Below are 21,935 nucleotides of genomic sequence, written 5' to 3' on the forward strand. Positions count from 1 at the left end.
GATTCCACTTTCCTAGTTAGGCTCTCAAGCTGTATGGATGAAGTCATCATAGGCAGAGAAGAGGGTTTTACCTGCAAAGCCCAAACAGGAAAGGGATCTGGAAAGGGAATTGGGTGACTTGCATGGAGTTACACAGAAAGCCCATCCTTTACTAGGAAATCCAAATCTCGGGTGAAAACCTGATTACCAGACCACCTAACCAACATGCCCTTTTTCTGATCAATCTGTTGATTTATCGTTTGTACACGCATGTTCCAGCTGTCTTCAGAGAAAGCACCTGGGTGCCTGTGGCTATGAAATGCAAACAGAAGAGAAACTGCACACCAGGCTTTTTACACCGAGGCCCAAAACTGTCACCCCACTGAGCTCAGTGCGAGCAGAACAGGACTTACGTTCAGAACGGGGGAAAATCAGTTAAATGCAGATTTGTACCCTTAGCGATGCTGCTACTGAAACAGCAGGGCCCAGGATGACAGTGTTGGGGAGGAACCCTCCCTGGAGGCAGGAGGCCAGGCTGCTGGGCCTGGTGGGCTGCTAGCCCTGCTGGGGCCTGTTTTTGTTGCCCAAAGCTCAAATGGTTGCAACCAGAAAGGGGCAGCTTGTGAACAGCTCGTCCCTCCCACTGGGTGAAGCTGCAGAAGCTCAGAGGGGTGATGAGAAGTGAATACTTGTACTGCACCGATTGCTTGACCTCTGCACAGGGGAAGGCAGAAAAAGATTCAAGCATCTGGTCAACTTTTCTGTGAGATAATGTAACCCAAATCCTGTATGCCTCTGCCAGATCTATGCCATAGAGGCTGCTTTGTGGCAAATCTCATAGCAAAATGATGACACAGAGACCATATCATGTAATTACAAGAGGGACAGGCAGGCAGCCGGACTGAAGGCAGAAATGAAGCATATTCTAGAATTGCAATTATTGGCTTGACCTCAGTCTCTTCTTACCCAGGCATAAAGGGCTGGACAGAGAGCCTAGGGTTCATGGGAAGGTGATGCCAGCAAACATTTTGGAGTATCTATTGTCAAAATGCATCTGGTGTCTGCTGAGCACCAACTGAATGGGTTGAACTGTAGGCAAATCTACCTGTCTCCCTGTTAGGGGACACCAAAACATAAAGCCACGGGACAAGTTAAAAATGAGCCTGCTATTATTTGAGGAAATTCAATTATAAGTTAAGAGATCCTGACTCCACTAAAGTCAAAAGCAAAAGACAGCTTTGGTGAGATTAGGACTGTCTAATCCATGTGTTTACCAAGTGACCTTATGAGCATCAAAGTGTATCACAAAGGTACGAGCTAGCTGTGACAAAAGCATTTCCCTTCAATTACTGGATAGAAAATTTCACATAGGATCACATGCAAAACAGCACCAGATTTAAAGGTCAGCATATAAAGAACCTTTATATGTGTGGAAGTGCTGAGGAGGTATTAGTTATATACAGAGACATACCTACGTCTACCTACAGAGAGATGACCAAAGAATCTTGAATGATCACAGATAAAGTTTCAAGTTTACTCTTATGAAAACCGTCTTTTAAAACACCCCAGCAGCCCCACAGAGCCACACAGGACATCCCCGAGCTCCCGAGTGACACACAGCAATGGCTCTGCGCTGCCTTCAGCCAAGGGTCAGAACCTCAGGCCCACATCCTGCAGAGATGTGACCGGCTGCTTAACTCTCTCCTGCTTTGTTCCTTAAGCACACACACATTATGTTGCAGAATTGGGATCCTAGAAGAAACCAGGCCATTTGTTTAATCAGCATGTCATTTGTTTAATTAATGACTTCAGCGTCCTTTGCAATGCCCTGATTTCTTCTGGAGGTCCCTCATCTTTAAGTACTTGCAAAGTCCTGTTCTGTCTAACTTGTGAAAGCTGATACATCTACCTTCTAATATGTTATGATGGTTAAGAACCACTTATTTGAAGTGTGTGTGTTATGTATGCATTGTTTACATGTATATATACACATCTGGGTTTGTAAACACCTGGGAAAATAGGCAAGGAACCATATATATATATATATTTATTTTTTTTCCAGGAAAAGATTTTTTTTTTTTTTACCAAAAAAAAAAAAAAAAGTTTAATCAATCCAAATTTGGAAGTATTTAGAAATTCCTGGAAGTAACAATAATACAACTGAGCATATGAAATGCTTTAAAGAGGAATTTAATGGAAACAAAGTAATTCCACAAAATCAAGTTAGGATTTATTTTCACATGGTTTGGACTTAAAATAATTCCAAAATCATGTTAACTGTTGGAGTGGGCAGATGACTGCTGTGGAAGCATGCATTTTTTTACAGACCTGGAGATTAAATGAGAAAGTAAACCTGCACAGTTTGTTGGCTTGAAAGTCACTGTGGTCCTCTGATGTAGTAACATCAAGCATCCTTCTTTCTGAAAATTATTTAAACATTGTTTTAATTGAATCCATGTGTTTTATTTATTAGAGCTCAGCACGCTCGTCTCTTCAGCTCAGTCTGCTTTCTTCAGCTATAAAAGCCCTCAGGTAAGTAACTAACAAGTACACATGCAGAAGAGGCCTAATGAATCACCAAAAATACAACTACTAAGAGCAAACTTCTTAAGGGCAGCAGAGGTACAGGGCCAAATCAGGATTTAAAAGAAAGGAGAGGACTGGGTAAGGATTTAAACCTGCGTGTTCCTAAGGAATGGGCCACAGCGAGAGAGCTGAGCACAGGGGATACAAAGAAGATGGCAAATAGCTTTACAAAACCAGTGCCTAAAACTAATAGCCACCTTCCAGATTTATTTCCTTTCTCTGTATTTTATTTTTCCATCATTTCCTTCTTGTTCAAATGAAAGTGCCGTGTTTTTAAATACAGATAAAAGCATTGAGCCAGGCTCTAAGAGGTCATTATGGAAAAGAGCAGCTAGACCATATACTCTGTGTCTGCTCTGAGGCAGCTTCCCTTCCTACAGTGCACTTTAAACTGCTTAGCCTGATCTAATTTGAAGTCTCCCAAGATATAAGACCCATGCCACTTCCCTTGGGAGAATTGAGGGGAGACTTGAGAACAGTCTTCAATTACTGAGAGGACTGTTGCAAAAGAAGAGAATAATCTGTTCTCTAGTTTTACGGTGGATATGAACTTAAACTGTGGCCAGAAGGATTCCAGTTAGACACAAGAAAAAGCTTTCTAATGGTGAGGACTTTGTAGCACTGAAACAGATTGCTCAGGCAGTGACACAGACTCCGTCTTTGGAGGGTCACATTTAAGAACAGATTAGCACACATCACTCGGGAATGGCTCAGGCAGAACTGATTCCTGCACTGGCACAGGGATGGGTAGCAGACGATGGGATTTCTAAGACCCTCCCCAGCCCTCTTGCCCATTCCTTAGTTTGATCTCTCTTGGCTACCCTTACTGCCTCTTGTGGATGGCAGGCTCACAAAAAGGAGGAGAAGAAAGCAACAGTCCCGGTTGCTCTCTCTTCTCCGGCATTAGCACACACAAAGGCAGTTTTGGCACCAACACTCTGCCCATTTCATTGGTGGGCAGCCGGAGGAGCAGGGAGGAGGAGCAGGAGCAGCCTGGCATGCATAGCTAGCAATAAATGCACTTGGTGGCTGCTGCTGCTAGAGAGACCTTATCTCTGGTATTCTCTCTGTCAACTGCCTTAGCCGGTTGTTTTAGCTCTTAGCTAAATCTGCTCCTTTAAACTTTCTCCCATTTTTGGTTACACAGCATGTTAAAGTTGTGTTCAGAAAAAAAAATTAATATATGATGAGTAGATGTTCCAAGGCTATTACAAACTTAATGTTACAGCTGGTGCTAAGCAACCTACTGCCTTGATGGAATAAAGATAACCAAGTGAGTTACCATTTATTAGGGCCTCTATTAATGATTTATTAATGTTTTATTAACTATTTATCAATGCGATCTTAATAAAAAGTGTGTCTTGTTTCACAGTATCTTTCTACTTCCTGCATTTATACAAACCTGATCAAACTCTCTCTGCTGGGAAGCCAGTAATACATGAGGGGCAGCCACATTTCGTGTGTGTGATGCATACTGAATTAAAAACTATGTCAACCTGTTTCATCTTTGGGGAAAGGCTACGGAAAGAAAGAAATATATATATATATTTATATATGTATAAGCAAATGACACTAAAGCCTAAAAGATTACAAAGGCAATAAAACTAAGGGTTGTTTTTCATACATATTCCTTATGAAGGAGTGGAAAATTTACACAAGCATTTGGGAATATCCTGACCAGTCACCTGTCCTGCTTTATACTGGGCCAAAGGCTTCCTGAGGAAGGTATTTAGGACATTAGGACATTACTGGTAGAGAGAGGACTGATAAGTTCATAGATATGTATTTGATTATCACGTTTCAGTACTTCGAAAACTTCTCTGCATCAAAGAGATTCCAAATATTTTTCCCTGTAGGGAAAACAAATAAGTAAATAGATTAAATAAATAAATAAATAAATAGAAGCTTTCAGTGATAGCCTAAAAACCTCCAAGAGAAAGTCAGCCTTCTTGGGGTGAGTATTACGGCAGAAACCATTTTACTCATGCAAATATTTTAGTAAATTTATTACCAGTGGCAAGTGCCCAGCACATATTTTTGGAGGAACAATGTGGCAGCATCTGCAGCGATGCCTCTGTCATACTAGAATTTATCTTCCTGCTGTACCAAAAAGTACTAGAAAGACATTTGAAAATACAGTGCACACACGCATGAGTTTCTTATTAAAAAGCTAGAGTTTATTCTGCAAAAAGCAGCCATTTCCCTGACCGTAATCTGAAAACACGATGTTCACCTTGTGGATTTTCTCCATGACAACAAATAATTCCCTGTGCTCGGCTGGGGAATGGGATGCATTCCATAGCCTCCCCTGGTAAAGAGCTATTCTTTTCCACATTAACAAGGAGGGGAAGGACAGACAGAAATAATATTCAATGAAAATGAATATAAAAAGTGCTTTGGAAGCTAATAGGGGTTGACTATAAACATCACAGCATATGTTTTCCTTTCCTAATTTGCTAACATTTGGGAACTGGTTACACAAAGAACATGATAGCAGCATGGACATTTTCTTTTTCTGTTGAGCTTTCCCATACTCTCTGTCTCCTGTACACTTCACATTTTTCAATATGTTTTCCTCATACTGTAGCTTTTATAACTAATAACACTCATATTCTTTGCTTAGAGCATTTAGAAGACAATATAGCAAATCATGATTGATGCACTTACTGCTCTAACCAATCTTGTGTAGGAGAAGTAAAACAACGCTCTGTTACATGGAGAAGGTACCGTGGTTCAAGAGCCTGTTTTAGGGGGAGAGCAATGAAGCTACCCCACATGAACCCACCACTGGCTTTCCATTTTAGCAAGTCTTACACATGCCTAAAATTAACCAGAGCCTACATGTATATGATAGTGTGTCAACACTGTCAAACCATTTGTTTCTCTGCTGGGTCCTGAGTCCCCAGCAGTTCACACTGTGCACACACTACTCCATTCCCAGGCTCCTCTCTGGAACAGGTCGGATACTTCCGTCCAAGGGGATCAGGATAATTTTCTTCAGAACCTACCTCAGGAAGATTATATGATCAAAAACTACCCTGAATTTGGCTCACACTGCACAGGACAGTCCTTCAATTCATTTTTTTTTTTTTTTTCTCAAGCACCTTCTTGTTCATTCTTGATGTTTTCAGGAACATGCAGCACAACTTCCTAAGGATCCTACTATAAAAACACCATTATGGGGGACTGCAACACAACAGTTCGGGTTTTCGTTAAGATTTGTTAAGGATAGGCTGTAACGGCAGCATGCAAAGAGAGAATTGTCAAAGCTTTGAAGTTTTGCCAAGCACATGTGATGCTGGGCTATGCACACACACATATATATTTTCACACACATATTTCCATGTAACTGTTCTACTGGACACACCTATTGGTGGGTCAGCATCATGGAACTGCCAGAGCACTGTGGTCCAGCTCATCGGGAATGCTGGTGGAGGGGTGTTCAGAGCTGTACCTTTTGTCTGTTAGAGCTGAAGAGTCAGGCATCTTTCTTCTGCCGTTCTTGGTGACTACACTCATGACTCCATTGCCCTTTCTGTAGTATCAAGTCTCGTTGTGGACAGTATTGCCATTCAATACCTCCTGTTCTCAACAGCTTCTCATCCCCAGTGAGACGCACAGCCGTATCCCATTGATTTTATTTATTCAAAATGATACTTACTTGTAGCCATCTCCAGGGATGGCACATCTAATTTTCATGAGGGCCCCAAGAGATAGGAAGTATGCACTGTACTGTTAAATACAACATAACATCCTGGCAGTACAACTGTATAATATAAACAAAGGCACAATAAGTAATAAAAAGCTAATTCTTTTAAAAGTTACTAATACCAACATATAATTTCATCTTTGCAATTTAAAAAACATTGGCAACATTTCTCCAAGTAAATAACCAACTGTGTTTTGAAACTATTCACTGCTGGCACTTGTTTAAGGGAATCTGGTAATTTGTTCCATCCATCCTGAGCTTCACAAGCAAAAAAGCATGTCTTGAATTGCCTGTTTTCTTCTCTGAAACTTAGGGTTCACACCAAGAGGAGAACAGAACTATAATTTACAGTTACAAAACAAGACTGCACCTACCCTGAGGCGCTCCACTGTGCACATTTATACAACACATTACACCATCTCCTTTACGTTGCCAGATATAATCAATTCATGTTTTTTTCATACGAACAGCAGCAGTGAATTATGTAGTCACATGACAATGCTTTATCCATGTAATTTATTACAAAAAGCATTTAATTTCTGGAGCCACTTACACCAACCTAGTAAAAAAATAACATCTCCTAATTCAGCATCAGGAAAAATTAAATGGCTAAACTACAAAACATCTTGTTCTGTAGATTTAGCACAGAAAACTTTTATGTTGAGCACTACGTTTTAGACCCATGTAGCCAGTTTATAACCCACATCCTGACAATATGATGAAATTCAGTCTAAAAATCCTCCGGAATTTGAAAGCATCGACTTGTGCCAGAAGACACCAGCTTTAGTCTTAAAACAGGAGCATCAATTATCTGAAATAGCATATATGGGGAAATGAAGAAACCAGGATAGGCAACTCTTTTGAGCTTAAAGCCAAATTCTTTTGCATAAGCCATGATTCGCTTTCATTAAAATTGGACTCCAAGTTGCTACTCATCAAATACAAAGAAATGAAGCTATCACACACTGCTGTACAATACTCATTGAAATCGTTTACAAAAGCTGCTTTTTTTTTTTGCCTTCAAAATCCAGACTCTGCCAGATCTCTTTTATTCTGCCACACAAGCAGTATTGCAGCATGGGTTTTCCTGAGGGGCTGTGTTTCTTTTTAGCGTTGTTTTCCTCTGACTTGATTCACTAACACCTCAACTGGAATGCCATTAAAGAACAGCGGTCTGAGGATGAAGTGAAGATGCAGTGATTACCCAGAAAAGTTCAAACCTGCCCTTACAGAAGCTCTCCTTTTTCAGTATTATATTTTCTTAACCTGTGTGATGCTTGCTCTCGCTGCCAGCCCTCCGTATGTCCCCACTGAAGACTTGGTTCTCCCATAGAATATGAAGAACGCCCCCTCCCCTATAGCAAGATTACCTTCCCAGAGCCTACATCAGAGACTGCAAATGTGCTGAGGACAATGATTATCTCGTTATTTTTGTCTTATGCAATGTCCAGGACAGTGGTGAAACTTCACAGTGAATATTGGCTGGACAGTCGTAGGTTGATACCTTGATCGGCATTCAGCAAGCCCTGGATGGCCAGAAAAGTTCACACTGAAGCCCGATCATCATATCGTCTAGTTTGGCATTCCGTTTTTTTTTATAAGGCCAATAGCTTAGCATGTTTGCCAAGAATAAACCATAGGCTCTCACCTGTAACAGAGAGGGAGAGTCCTTGCTGCCTCTCACACTCAACCCTTTAATTCTTTTGTCTTACAGAAAGACCTAAGCGATCACCTGAAACCCCACCATACTGCCTGGCATTCATTGCAGAAATTTTAGTCTTTGGAAAAGAACATACAGTTTAGTCTTGATTTTCTTCTCCTCACTTGTGCCTTGAAGCAGATCTGTTCCTACATCTGTGTGTCCTGTAAATCATGCCAACACTACCCTTTGATCCGCTCCTGCAAAGCCAACAGGTATAGCAAAAATGTACGTATGTTATAGAAGATGTTTTGATACAACATACACTTTTTTTGGCATGTCAGCCTTACCCAAATAAGCCAGCTTCAAGAAGAAAACTGAAGCCAAAACTAGCTGAGCTTTTTTTTAATCTGCCTTAAGGTATGGAGGCTCCAGAGTATTTCTGGTAGACAGATTCCCACTGTCACATGCATGCATTTGATTGCTCATTTCCCAGCTCATTCTTTCTTACAAAGCTAATGTGGCTGAGGTTGGAAACGTTAAACACTCAGAACCGCCACTAAGACATATGACAGCCGGAGGTGATGCTTGGTCCCTGTGGGTCCCCTGTGTGGGACCAAACCTCCTTCAGGATTGCTTTCCATGCCTATATTTTTAAAAACCATCCATTAAAAAACTACACTGACACAGACTAACTCCTAATAACTGGGCAGATAACCACCAGAGTCCATAAACTTCCTGCCTCCAAACATTATGTCCCGCTTCTCCTGCCCCCGGAAAGCTAGTTAAAAGGCCAGAAAAGCACTAAAAGCAGTAAGTTTGGTGCTCCAGCATTTGAAAATTGCATATCTACATTACTAGACAATGACATGCATTGTCTTTGTTGCTTCTAGCTGGCCAAAAAGGAATAGCAAACTGTTCATTAGTAATAGTTTATCAGGGGTCATATGAGCAATCTGGAATAAACTTGGAGCAACCCCAAGAAAAGACCACCCAGTAGACCCATGGCTGCTAGTCAGCTCTGAGCAGTTAGTGCTATTTGCAACTCCAGCTGGTGTCAAACAGTGACAATTACCAGTTATCATACAAAGTCAAACTGGAATAAACCTGCCAAAGAAAACTATTTTTTTTTAAATTTTTCCAGTACAACATGCCATTTATTATCATGTTTGAGCAATTACCAAACGGAGTTGTTGATCTCACTTTGCTGATGGGATGCAAAGGCTAGATGCAGTAACGTGGCTTTCTTTTTGAAGATTAACTTGTGTATTAAGTGAAAGACACTATAAAATGACAATGCTGCTCAAAAGGAGACAGAATGATACATTTAGTGAAATTCCCAGTCTAAGCCTTTTCAAAGAGAACAAGCAGTTAGTATAACATTCCTAAGGGTTCCTGTATCCTTTCAAACATGATAGCTTTCTTGTAGTTTACACTTATCACATTAAGAAAAATGGTAATGAGGAGATTATGACAACTTCTTTTAAAAGCAACAATAACTCAATTGCCAAGGAAAAAAGAAGAGTGATAAATATTTTCATGGAAAGAAGCCTCCAGTGAATGGCTCAGTGCTGAAGCTGTGTTGTTTTTTTCTGAACTCAGGAACAACAAGAGGCTGCTCTTCAAAAAATAAAATAAAAAATCCAAGCACCAGTTTTCATTTCATTGGTAAAACACTCCTTTTTCAGATAAACTGGCAGCTCAGGTCTCTTATTGAATAGATTAGGGACTCAAGAGGTTAGAAACGATAAAATACAGGAATAAGTGGGAAGGGATTAATTGGCTAAATTAAAAAAAAAAAAAACACTACTGGGACTGTTTTGCTACAAACCAAACACCAAGTCTTTTTTTCTGAAGCTCAGGAGAATATTGTTAAAGGTTACTGTACCTTGGGGTGTGGGATGCAAACATATTCTTTAACAGGATATACTCATGGAAAAGAAATTCATGGACTACAAAGCCTAAAGGGGCCTTTAATACTCAGTGCTTGTGTAATAAATTCCAGCGGAAGATCTCAAAGCATTCCTTACAAGAGGCAGTACCCCAACTTTCCAGATTGGCTCCAGTAGAGGAAATCTTTAAAGAAGAGCTGTAAATTGTTGAAAACAGGGTTTCTAGTGACCTCGCTCCAGGAGCCCTGGTAAGCAAAAGAGTAACACTTACAGCCAGCGGAATAAACAGGGCATGCAGAATGTTGAACAAACCCAAACCTGGGCACCTAACTCTGAACCTCACATTCATGTTTGTAGTCAGTTTTTATCTCTTGCCTCTGAACAATGGTCAACAAACACCTGGATGCTTTGAACTAATAAAACCATCTTCCTTCCTAATACTATAGGCTGACATTTTCTTCAGCTGACTTTTTGCAAGGCTGGGTGCCTGGATGACTGCTTTTAAATCAAAAAGAAATGTGAGAAATTCCTTGGGAAAAAAAAAAAAAGTATATATATATACATATATAAATATATATATATATATATATGTACATACAGCATTCTGGTCAGATTCTCTAGCTATCCAAAGAAATTGTTACACAGCTGACATAAATCAATGTGGCAGGATCTACAGGCTAATTAAACAAATGTGACAATTTTAATGTGACAATTTGAAAACGCTCAAAAGTGCCTCCCATCCACAGTGTGCATTCTTCTCAAATGCTTATTAAAAGCCATGTACTGTATTAAGAAATTGAAAGGAACTTACATATTCAATAAAAAACACAATTATAAGTACAATTTGAAATATATAGCTCAAATAAATTGGAAGTTCATGAGGTTTCTCAGAACATTAAATTCAATGACACACTTTCCTTAAAGAAATGTTAGAAATTCTCTATAGAAATGGATAAGTCTCAGTAACAGTATAATTTTAAATATCTGATTGAGCCTGGCTTTTGCACAGTTAAAACACCAATAATTCCAACTGAAGACCTCTGTGCATCTTGCTAGGAACTAATTTAACTTTCCTGTGCAATGACAGTGTGGGGGAGGTCCTGCTTCCCCATTTCACTGAAGGAGCATCTCAATGTTATACAGAAAGGTTAAAGGTATAATGTTTTATCGGAGTGTATATAGTCAAACATTCATCGAGAGGATGTTCAAAGAGATGGAAAGATGGACCATATCAGTCTTTCACTGGCAGGGGTGAAGTGGTGTGCTCTGCAGACTTTGCCAGCTGAAACAATCTCCACGAGTATGAAGGAAGACATCTTCAGAAAGCTGACTATGCTGCAGAAATGTCTTAAAACCTACAGATTAATAGCAAATAGCAAAGAAATAAGTTACTCCTATATTAAAAAGGTGACATCCAGAGTCATGGCCTTCCTGTGTTGGTTTTGCAAACCCCATGGAAGCTGGCAAAGCCAACAGCGTATCACCATAGCACTCCTCTGAAGGAGAAGTCCACCTGCTCATCCAGGGGGGTCTCTCCAGAGCTAAGAAATACATTTTGGCCTGTGTCTCAAATGATGTCTGTGGTCTTGACTAAGAAGAAAAGATCAGGAGTGACTTGGGTTAAATTTAGACTGCAGTAGGTAAAGGAAATGGCAACAAAAATCCTGGATATCTGCTATAACAGAGTACTTCCCATCCATTTAATCTAAGATCAACAATGAGATTCAAAACTTTAACTTCAGGACTACTCCAAGTGTTTTCTTCCCTGTCCTGTTTCCTTCACCTTCCTGTCTAGCCTTATCCTACACTTCTGTTTCTGTCGGCTAACCACAAACGCATAATTTAGCCTCCATGAGCCCCACCAGCTTCTTCAGCAGTGCTGACTTACGGGAGGCCTCCCACCCAGCCCTTAGATCTGCAGTACTTGCCCCTAGGCAAATGAGATAAAGGGCTCAAAGAAGACACTACAGGCTTTGTCATTTCACACCAAATTTTTTTTCTAAAGCATGCACTCATTCCAGAAAGCCTAACTCGATTTTAATATGTTTTCAATGTCTTCATTCTGTGCCTAGAGCAATTTGTTATGTAGAGTACACATTATTAATCTACTTAAATGAAAGGTAACATTGCTAGCAGTTTAAACACTCAATGCCCATATTTAACCATGTTTCATTTTGACAGGACAAGATGAAATAACAGAAATGATTAATCTGAGACCAGAGGAATATTCTACTACCTATATTTCAAAATAGGACTTGATTTTTGTGCCTAATACTTTGGCAATAAGATGTGTAAGAGGAGCATACTAGCTTCAGGTGGCTTTTCTGCTTGACCTCACTGGATGCCGTGCCAATATTTGTTGTTCCTGCTCATTTCAGAATCTGCAGCAGTACTCCAGGACAGGCACACAGAAGGTTCTGAAGTTCCTTATCATGTTTTTAAATAACATAAATTAATGCAGCCCACAAGGTCCTTGAGGGAGGATACCCAGTACAGATAGAGCCAAACACTAAAGCAGTGCAGAAGTGCTTAATATTTTCCATTGAGTTCACCAGTTTGGTCCTTTTTTTTTCTTCATGGGAGCATACAAAAGGTCAAACTTCATCGGAAATCCAGATTCCTCGGGTCTGTTTTCTCTCGCCCTTTAACTCAAAGATAAAGGAGTTACTCTTTATTTACAATGATGAAAAGGGACAGGAAGTCAGGTCCCATGGGTCCACAAATCTGAAGCAGAAATCTTATGGCTCTGTAGTTCTATGATACTTACCAAACTACAAGGTCCCATCAAATGTTTTTCCCACTTTTTTTTTTTTTTTTTTTTTTTTTTTTTTTTGTCTTTTTCACTCCTAGTTATTTCTGGAATTACAAAAGCTGGAAGTATTTGAAAAGGTAGCACATGAAGTTACCAAAGTAACTTTTAAGTGCCACAGATTCTAAGTGCCACCTGATCTTCTGCAGAAGCTGTGAAACTTACCATCATCTTTGCCTCCAAGACAGTGACTGTGCTTGAATCATTCTCTTGTTCTGGTCCGAGTTTTTGAATGTTATTTTTTATATTTTCATCATAACAGAGCACTGAATCAGAGTGAACACGTTCAGTGTGTAACGTGCTGCCATACATATTGGATTATTTTTGAGGTGATTGTCAATGAAGAAGAGAAACTAGAAGTGCTTGGGTTCGGTGCAAGAGATGCTGGAGACCTTGGACAGCAGGAGAGAATTAATGGGTTTGCATTTAGTAGAAGGAGATGACAGTCCTTTCATTCTCTGCAGGAGCAACAACACATGTCCAGATGTCTGCAGTGTCAGTTCACTTTAGAGTAATTTTAATAGCAATGGTAAATCTGGCAGTGATAGCAGAATTATGTAATACTACCGAAATCAGTGATATTTCAATTTGGCACTACAAAAAATATGATAAAATATTATGCTTAAGGAGATAAGAAAATGGAATACTGAGTTTGACATAGGAGTCTGCAGCCTCCTTCTCCTTTCCTGAATACCTTTTGTCATATATGCATTATTTTTTTTTTGTTACAGTGCGGACATGCTGCAATAGACCCACATAATGATCAGATTTTACATTTTGAAGTTCTTCACTAAATAATTTCTTTAACACTGCTATGAAAATAAACCCTTTTTCCTGCAGGCTGGAATCAGATCCTGCTTGTCTGTTCTGACAAAGGTCTAATCTTTTGCTGCCTTAAATCTTGAAGAGGCACTTACCCTATACCATACAGGTGCAAAATACCACCTTTCGAATACAGAAACACTGCACACCCACGTGCATTTGTCAGATCAGTCAACCTTTTCTTTCCACCCCATCCCCAACAGCATGAAGCCTACTTTGCATTGATCTGGCAGTACAAAGTGGGTTTCTAATATGCATCTACATCACAAGTGAACTCCTCGCACACCCTGCCTGTGCCATGCCAGCAGTGCAGCTGTGGCTCACAAAACCTACCGAAGGAGCTAAGTACTTGAGCACTGACTCATGCCAACCTCCTACTCAGCTAGCTTAAAGTTAGCTCTGATGTTTCTACATTATGTACCTCAAGTTAATACAGACAGCCTGGGGATAATGCTTCTGAGATGCCTTTCTCATGGGTGACATCATCATGTTGTCACTATGACAGTGGACGGTTTTGAATAATCCTGTGCTGCTGTGTTTGGGTGCAACTTGCGGTGGCCAAGATGAACCTCCATGCTGAGGGCCTGCTCTAGGCTGGGAGGACCTAAAGGCTTCCAGCTCCCAAAGAACCTTTTGCTCTTTAAGACTGTACCAGGCTGTCTTCAAATGACTTCAAGTATTGATCTCAGTGTGCCTGTGCGTATACGGCTAGACAATGCAAAAAAATGCTGGGAAAAAGCTTCTTTTGACCTTCCTGGAATCGTTGATGAACACTTATGGTAGCACTGAGATGAGAACTGAGCTGCTCATTGACTGATCCAGGAAAGAGCTGCTCCAAAGAACTACTCAGCATTTCCATTTTTCTGGAGTAGAAATGCATCGAGAGGGTCATCAGAGCAAAGGACTGGTTGCTGCTCTCGTGTATGCATAAAGTAATGTGGGATAACTCCTTTTTATTTTATAACAACATCAGCAACATAGATGGAGTTGCTGCCAATTCATACCAGTGTGGGAGGAAGAAGAATTTAATGAACTCAAATGAGATCAGAGGTCAGTGGAATTACCCCTTGATTTATTTCGGTGTAAGAGCAGAAACTGTTTCTGCATCCATTCAGAAAATGCTGGTAAAAAGCTGAAAAAGCACTGGCTTGGCAATTGCTAAGAAATTAATAGTTTTTATCCATCCAAATCTTTCTGTGCATAAGCAATGTCTAAAGAAAAAAGAAATAAAAGCTACACTTGTAACCCATTGCCTTTTTCAAAGCAGGCTATTACCTGTTCCTTGCACGCTTCCAAAGGCTGCATGCCAGACAAGGGACAAAGGCCACAGATACACATTTACACGTGGGTTAACTTTTCAATCCATTTTTTCATTTCAACAGAAATAATAAATCACCTTATCCTGGAGAAAGAAGCAGCTTGACACAAAACATACGGTGCCGGGCTATTTTTATAGCACACCTAAGACATATAGGGATTCATTTATTTACTCAGCTATTTAAAAGTGGCTACTCTTACTCATTCTCTGGACAGCTAAATGCCAGGTTGCTAAGTTACTGTTACTTGACATCATCTCCTCCCCAACGTGTTCCCACATTTGACAGGTTCACATGATTTACTAGGCCAGTCAGCTCGTTATTCACTTGTCCAATGACGTCTGGATAATCATTTTAAATTCACATCATGTCCTCCCCAGCAAGCCCCCAGATTCCACTTGAAAATATTTAAACTGCTTGTCAGCTACTAAGTGCATTTGTAACCACACCGGACAGCATACCTGTATTTTTCAAATTACAATTATTATAATTATGTTTAGCAACGTTCTTCAATGTCGGTTTGCATTTTAGAAGAGAAAACAATTACTGAGGGGCAAATAATGGGCTATATCTGTTACAGTCTAATTTTGCCCTGTGAACAGCTCACCTCAGCTATGGATGATACATATTAAATACATTAGTGCTTTCAATTGGCATGAGGAAGGTAATACTACACATAATTTACCCAGTCAAGGGCATTCTCACCTGCTGATCAATTTACATATTCTCCAATGTCATTAGACAGGAGCTAGTCATCAGAAGAATAGAGGACCATACAAATTATAGACTTTGCTCATTTGACTCCAGTCTTTTTTATTCTAATTACAGTCTAAATTATATCTAGGATTTGTTTTACTTCCAGACTAGAAAGCTTTTAATTAATATCACAGCTGTCCACATACCATCAGAAGTCCACCAAGTTACTTGGTGCCTTACTACAGCGAATATGTACCTACAAGAATTCTTTTGTTTCTCTAAGCAGGGACAGATTTTCAGACAGAAGTGCCTGCCCAGATGGTTAGCAACACAGACACGATAGCTTCATGTACACAGACCACAGCCTCACTTCCGCAGGATTACATCTAAACAACTGCCCAAACACCTAACCCAAATTTTCAATTCATACTACAAGCCCTCAAGAAATTTTATTCAAAAGATTTCCTTTCTTTTCTTTGCAGTGCTGTATGCTTATCCCCTCTTCATCCAAAGGCAAAGCAATGCTAAGGGAGGTCCCTTCTGTGCTCTCTGTAGGCAGAAAAAGGGTCCTGCTAATTTGCACCCAGTGTCACACAGCCGTATACTACGCACACCCCTACATCCGCATCAGCACACCTTCAAGTAATGCGCACCGACAGCAAGGCACACTGATACAGAGCACTGATATAACCAGCACAAGTAACAGCTCTAGAATATTGGTTTAAAATGTCAGTTCTTCCTCCCCATCTGCACTTGGTATCACAACATTTCAATGAATTCATCTTTCAGTAGCTGCACATAGCAAGTGACAACTTAATTTAAATCTATATTAATAAAAGACGAGTTACACACGCACCCACTGTTGATTGCCTATCTTCCATGTTAGCCACATGTTCAAAGCCATTATGTTGGTTTCAAAAATAAGCCACATTTGGAACAAAAAAAAAGTATACTGGCCATCATTCAGCTTCATCTTTTAATTTGGTGTTAGCAACCTGTGTTGGATGCAGAGCTCCTGTCCAATGTTTATAGCTTGGCCTTAGCTGTACAACCAAGATTTTAATTTATCTTATTGTATTTTGTTTTAATTTTTAACAACATTCTCAGCCATCCTTGTTAGAAAAGCAAAATCAACAGGAGACTGGACTGCCATTAACCTTTGGTTGTAATATCATGAACAGTCCTTAAAGCAGTTACACAAGATGACATAAGTGGCTAAGTGTTTCAGGAAATCTGAAGGACTGTGAAATTTTGTCTCTTAAGACTCAGGGGTCTGAGTGGACTCAAGACCTTTCCCCTCGCTCAGCTGGAAAGTTTTTACCATAAACCCAATTAAACACTGTTTTTTGTTTTTTTTTTTTTTTGGTTGGTTGGTTTGGCTTTTTTTTTTTTTTTTAGGAGAAATAAAAAAGGCAGAGATTAGGAATTGCAAACCTCTACAATTACAGAAGCCATTAATCAAGTTCAGCTTGAAAAAAGAGCTCTGTAAAATCAGAGGTCAGAGCTTAGCTTAGGTCCCTCTTGTAAAGTCTAGAAAAAAAAAACCTGCAAGAGTTACTATGCCTTTCTGAGGGGTAAAACTGAATTAAGCCACTTAATTTCCTGACTAAAAAAAAAGGAAGAAAAGAAACCCAAACTTCAGGGCATACAATGCCAGGGCAGTGTAGAAGCAGGCTCTTGGGGTACGCAGCTCAGCAGCAGACATGGTCGGGAGCAGAAATTGCCAGTCCTTGCCAGCTGCTTGCTAAGCAGCTGCAGAAGTGACACCGAGTACAATGGTGTCACTTTGGATTAAAAGCTGCGTACGTGAATGCGTAATGCAGCCAGATGTTTGGGGCTGAACTCTCTTTTCTGTTGCATGGTCGTGAGTGCTATTTTGCAAGCGATGTTGAGGCAGCAGTGAGTAAAATAAGCTCCATTTACTTCAAACTCAAACAGTTGGCCCGGAATGCACACTGTTACACCCCTACCTACCTACCTTTGGGACATCACTGCCTTGTAATCCTTCTTGTGTTTATCTCTGCGACATCTCTGACAGGGACAGAAATTATAATACATTTTTATTATTTTATTTTATTTTATTTTATTTTATTTTATTTATTTATTTTTTAAACCTGGGGAAGATGCCACCGGAGAGCTAAGGCCCACATTCCCAAAGGCTTTTCAGAGCCTAAGTAAATGGCCAGAGTAAGCCAGAAAATATCTGTCAGGGCTGGGAACTTAATCCAGGTTCTCAAAGGAAAAATTGCTGCTGCAACCAGGGGTTGTCCTTTCAGGCTGAGTCTCCTGACACAGGCCTTCCACAGGAAGCCCACAGACTGGATTTTGACCACTGCTGAGCATCACCTTCTCTCTCTCTCTCTTTTTTTTTTTTTTTTTTTTTTGCTGTGGCCTATTGAGTACAATATGATGCTCTGCATGCAGCCAAAGCACATTTCCTACTAGCTTATTCTGCAGTATACATTTGACAAGAACAAAGCCATCGACAAAACTCAGGTACTTCTATAGCACGTGTGTTTCAGCACCACACAAAGCTGAAAGCCTGAAATGCTGCCATCAAAGGCAGCCGGTCGGAGCTGGGCCTTGCTCAGCCTTTGACGGGCAGCCACAGAAGCGGCTCTGTGATCAGCAGCTTTCGCACACCCAGGGTCTCGCTGGCAGCCTGCTTGCAGGCTGGTTACAAGGAGCCTGCAGACAGCCTGTCAGCGCCCAGAGCTGCCTGACGCCATGCCAATGCCACACTAGGCCGCCCTCACCGCATCGTGGCACTCAAAGCCCAGAAGTGCATGGGGCAAGGCAGCACGTGCCCCAGGCAAGCCGTGGCCGAGTGCCCACAGTGTGCCAAGCCCATCGCTGCTCTCTGCCTTGGATGGCTTCATATGCTCCTCGAGAAGGCTTCTGGCTATGCCCACAGCTGTGGCCAACAGGTTTGAACCAAGTCTGGGTGGCAAGGTTGGGCAGCACCCGTACCCGGTAGTCAAGAAGGATCTGCCATGCTGTATGCCTCTTACAGGTGCCCACTACTTGCCCTCTGCAGCTCCCGGAGTTGTGGAGACCTGCCAAATCCCTGCTCTGTCCTCCCCAAATCCCCCCGAGTTTAACAGTCTACTGATGGCGGGAGGTGCTGTCTGTGGCAGCAGGGACTCTGCAGTTGATCCAAACCCACTGAAGATGATACAAAGCCTTGTGCCAATCCCGGCAGGTTTCAGAAGGAAGCCTGGGAAATTCTGTCCCTGTTTGTTGACTCAAATTATAGTCGTGGGGTAGGAAACAGGATCACCTCCTCTTGATTAGAAAAAAGACATTTCTGCTTCCTGTGATTTATATGCACTGTTCCCACATTAAAACTGTCACCTGGATGATTGATTCCTGAAATTTGCTACATCACATTTCCTTTTGATGCTGCCTACTGAAAACAACTGCTTTCCCCAGCTAACAAGTCATTCATTACAACTATAGTAATGAGCCTAATTGAATTATATAAACAGAAGAAGATACTTTAAATGTACCAAGTATTTCGTGCTGCCTTTCAACATTTTTTTTTCCTTTTGCTCCCTTAGTGTTCTGTAAGTAATAAACTGCTGCTCACTTTGAACGCTGAAACTAAACTTTATTTATTTCCTCACATTCGTTGCTGCTGGGTGTGCACACAGACACATATTCCTCTGTTACTACAGGTCTGCATGTGTATGCTCGCCTGCTGCTTCAACTTCTGCAGAAACACTGACAACTCATAAGGACATCAACACCACCCCGAGATAATGCGTGTATACAAAACAGGAGCAAGTTTCCACACAAACAATTGTACTGAGGATTGCAATGGACACTGCAAAGCCTACTTCATTTTATGAGCAAGAATATGTCCATGTCTTTGTTAGCGTGTTTGACACAACTGCTGTACTTCTCTTCAGGTCTGGGTGAGTTTGCACCAATTGCTCTTATTGAAAAGTATATGGCCACCACAAATTCCCAATGAAATTTTATCCCCTCTACACTGAAACCATCAGGTGGGCTGGGGTAATCCCAGGAAGGCAGTTCTAACAAATGGGAAACTCGCACCATGCGGATAAAACCCTAAAACCCAGATAGGAACTGGTGGGTTGCAAACCTACACACAGACAAAATCCCGCTGATATCAGGGGACCCCATATTTGGGGTGTTTGGGGAAAAGCCCATCTTACTCTTAAGGTAAGGCAGATTTACACATATACAACTCATTGTCCACACTCCCTTTTTCTTGTTATATGTTCTTGCAATTAACTGCAAAAAACTGCTCGGTTTGCAGTGATTGTTTTCATTTTCTATATTCAAGCACTAACCAGAGCTCCCAGCAAAGAAGGTCTTAACAAACCCATGAGTGCTGGGACACTGCAGTGGGGGGGAAGAAGGACAATTGTAGGCCAGTATAGGAGAATTAAGGCAACTCCACCTCAGGGCGGGAGAGAAATGCATTCTGGAGAGAAGACAGTCTGAGAGCTTAAAAAAAAGCACAGAAAGGGGTGTAAATGTTGACCAAGACAAGTTGCAGATGTACTGGGAGAAGGAATATTAGAACTGACCTTACCCAGTATGGAGCAGTCTGAGCCTACAAGACCATGTCTTTTTCATACAAACCCACTAAAGTGTTATTATTTAACTACGCTGTTAAAGACAGCCATATAACACTTCTCCATGAAAGATGAAATAAGAGCACTACAATTATTAAAAAGACACAAAAGCAAAGAGCATTACTCACCCGCAATATTTCTTCCACACAGCTGGAGTCATTGGGAAGGGTAACCTAGGTTTAAAGAAAAAAAAGAAACGTTTAGTCAGGCACTGGATGCAAAGTTCAGTAGTTCAGTGGCTAACTATACAGGTGAAGAGCTAACAAGAAACCTCCTCTGTTTGAAGACTGCTGTATCCATGCTTGCTGCCTACCAAATTTTCCCGTTCAGATCAACAAAAATCATCAGCAGGACTCATTTTGACACTTGGGTTTTGTTTTGTTTTGTTTTTCTTTTGCAGTGCTTTGTGCTAGGAATGACACTTTTGAAGCAATAAAGTACTCTGATTTCCTCACAGTTGAGAACTGGCACAAGAATTGCCTGAAACTTCAGTAATTGAAGAAGATCCCACTGTTACTCCTATCAGCAACCTTCAGAGAGAAGACGAGGCTTGGTTTAACGTGCAGCAGGCTACGGTGAAGGACAGAGGTGGTAACACTTAGGAGAAAGCTGTTATCATCAACTATCTTATCCTACAGTTTAATACGCTAACAGCCAAGACGGCTCTTAAAACTTGAACACATACTGTAGTAAAATACTGGTTGGACTATAAGGGCAGCTGCTGATTTTGTTGTCCCTCACTTCATTGGCCTGTTCCAGGTTAAGTATCATGTAAAGGCTGAACAGCACACAGGAACCCAGCTCAAGAGGCTTGACAGATATCCCTTCTCCCCTTAGAAAGACACATTACGCTGATGCGCACAACCAGACTCATGCACACACACAATGCTGCCCTTAACTTCTTCCAATTTAATATACTCATTTAAATGGTAGCTACAGCATTTGCCACAATCCCTCACTGCAAGGTTATTAAACAGCACAAAAGCTCTAAATACTGTGAACAATTATGTAAACAACTGACAGACATGACCTGTATGTGCAACCATTTTGCAGTATGTGCAGCTATTTACAATGGATTGCTATCATGGCCGTGGAGCAGGGGAGGAAGAGACAATATCTGGGGGGGAAGTACCAAAAAACAAGTATAAATATTGAGTAAGGCTTTTCCACCCCTTGGTGAGTAGCTTGGTGAAGGACACTCATGACTTAAATGAATCCATGTCATCCTAATCTGCTACAGAGCTTGACCAAAACATGACCATGTCTTTCCTCCTAGATTTCAACTAGCATTAATCTTCAAGAATGAATTCCTACAGCTACAAAAGTCAAAGACCAAGAAGATCTATTAGGTCACCACGTTCATTCCCTACTACTGTAGCACCCTTTCCCCATATTTTCTAGTACTGTGTCTAGTCTAACTCAAAAACTGTAGGGAAATGGATCTCCTATTCCTTCATTTAATAAAATGTGGAGTAGTGTTTTAATCTATTTGGCCCTTTTTTGTGATAACTAGTTAAAGCTCTGCTTTCAGAGTCACCTCAGCCTGTCTGTAGAGCCCTTCTAACTACTTACTTCCCTTTTCACTTACACCATGCATAGATATGTAGTATTATAGTCTGCTTTTTCTGAATATTGTATGTTCAACTTTTAGCTTCTTTCCCAATAAGATTTTCCATTCCCTTGGCTTATTTCTCCACTGTTCTCTGAATTTCCAACAGTTCATCAATATCTAGAAAAAGATGTAGTGAAGTGAACATGACCACCCTGGAGGAATGTCAGTGATTGTCAGCAAGTACAGATTATCATTTTCCATAATGCCATTTAAAAACACTCATCCAAAGAAAGAAAGAGACTTATCTTTTGTCCCAGTTTCTACTCTA

The 21,935-nt window shown here is 40.8% G+C and overlaps 1 protein-coding gene across 1 annotated transcript in view; it reads right to left on the minus strand.

Annotated features, from left to right (window-relative positions):
• Positions 1-21,935, minus strand: part of AFF2 (ALF transcription elongation factor 2) — a gene marked incomplete at both ends in the record, with an annotated part of 326,636 nt that overhangs the window by 126,652 nt on the left and 178,049 nt on the right. Inside the window, one exon of the mRNA XM_084294301.1 lies at positions 20,184-20,228. Within this exon, the coding sequence (XP_084150427.1) occupies positions 20,184-20,228 (45 nt within the window). The remainder of the gene's footprint in view (positions 1-20,183; positions 20,229-21,935) is intronic.

Source organism: Netta rufina (assembly GCF_964035555.1).
Source record: "Netta rufina genome assembly, chromosome: 12".
In the NCBI taxonomy this organism is placed as follows: domain Eukaryota; kingdom Metazoa; phylum Chordata; class Aves; order Anseriformes; family Anatidae; genus Netta; species Netta rufina.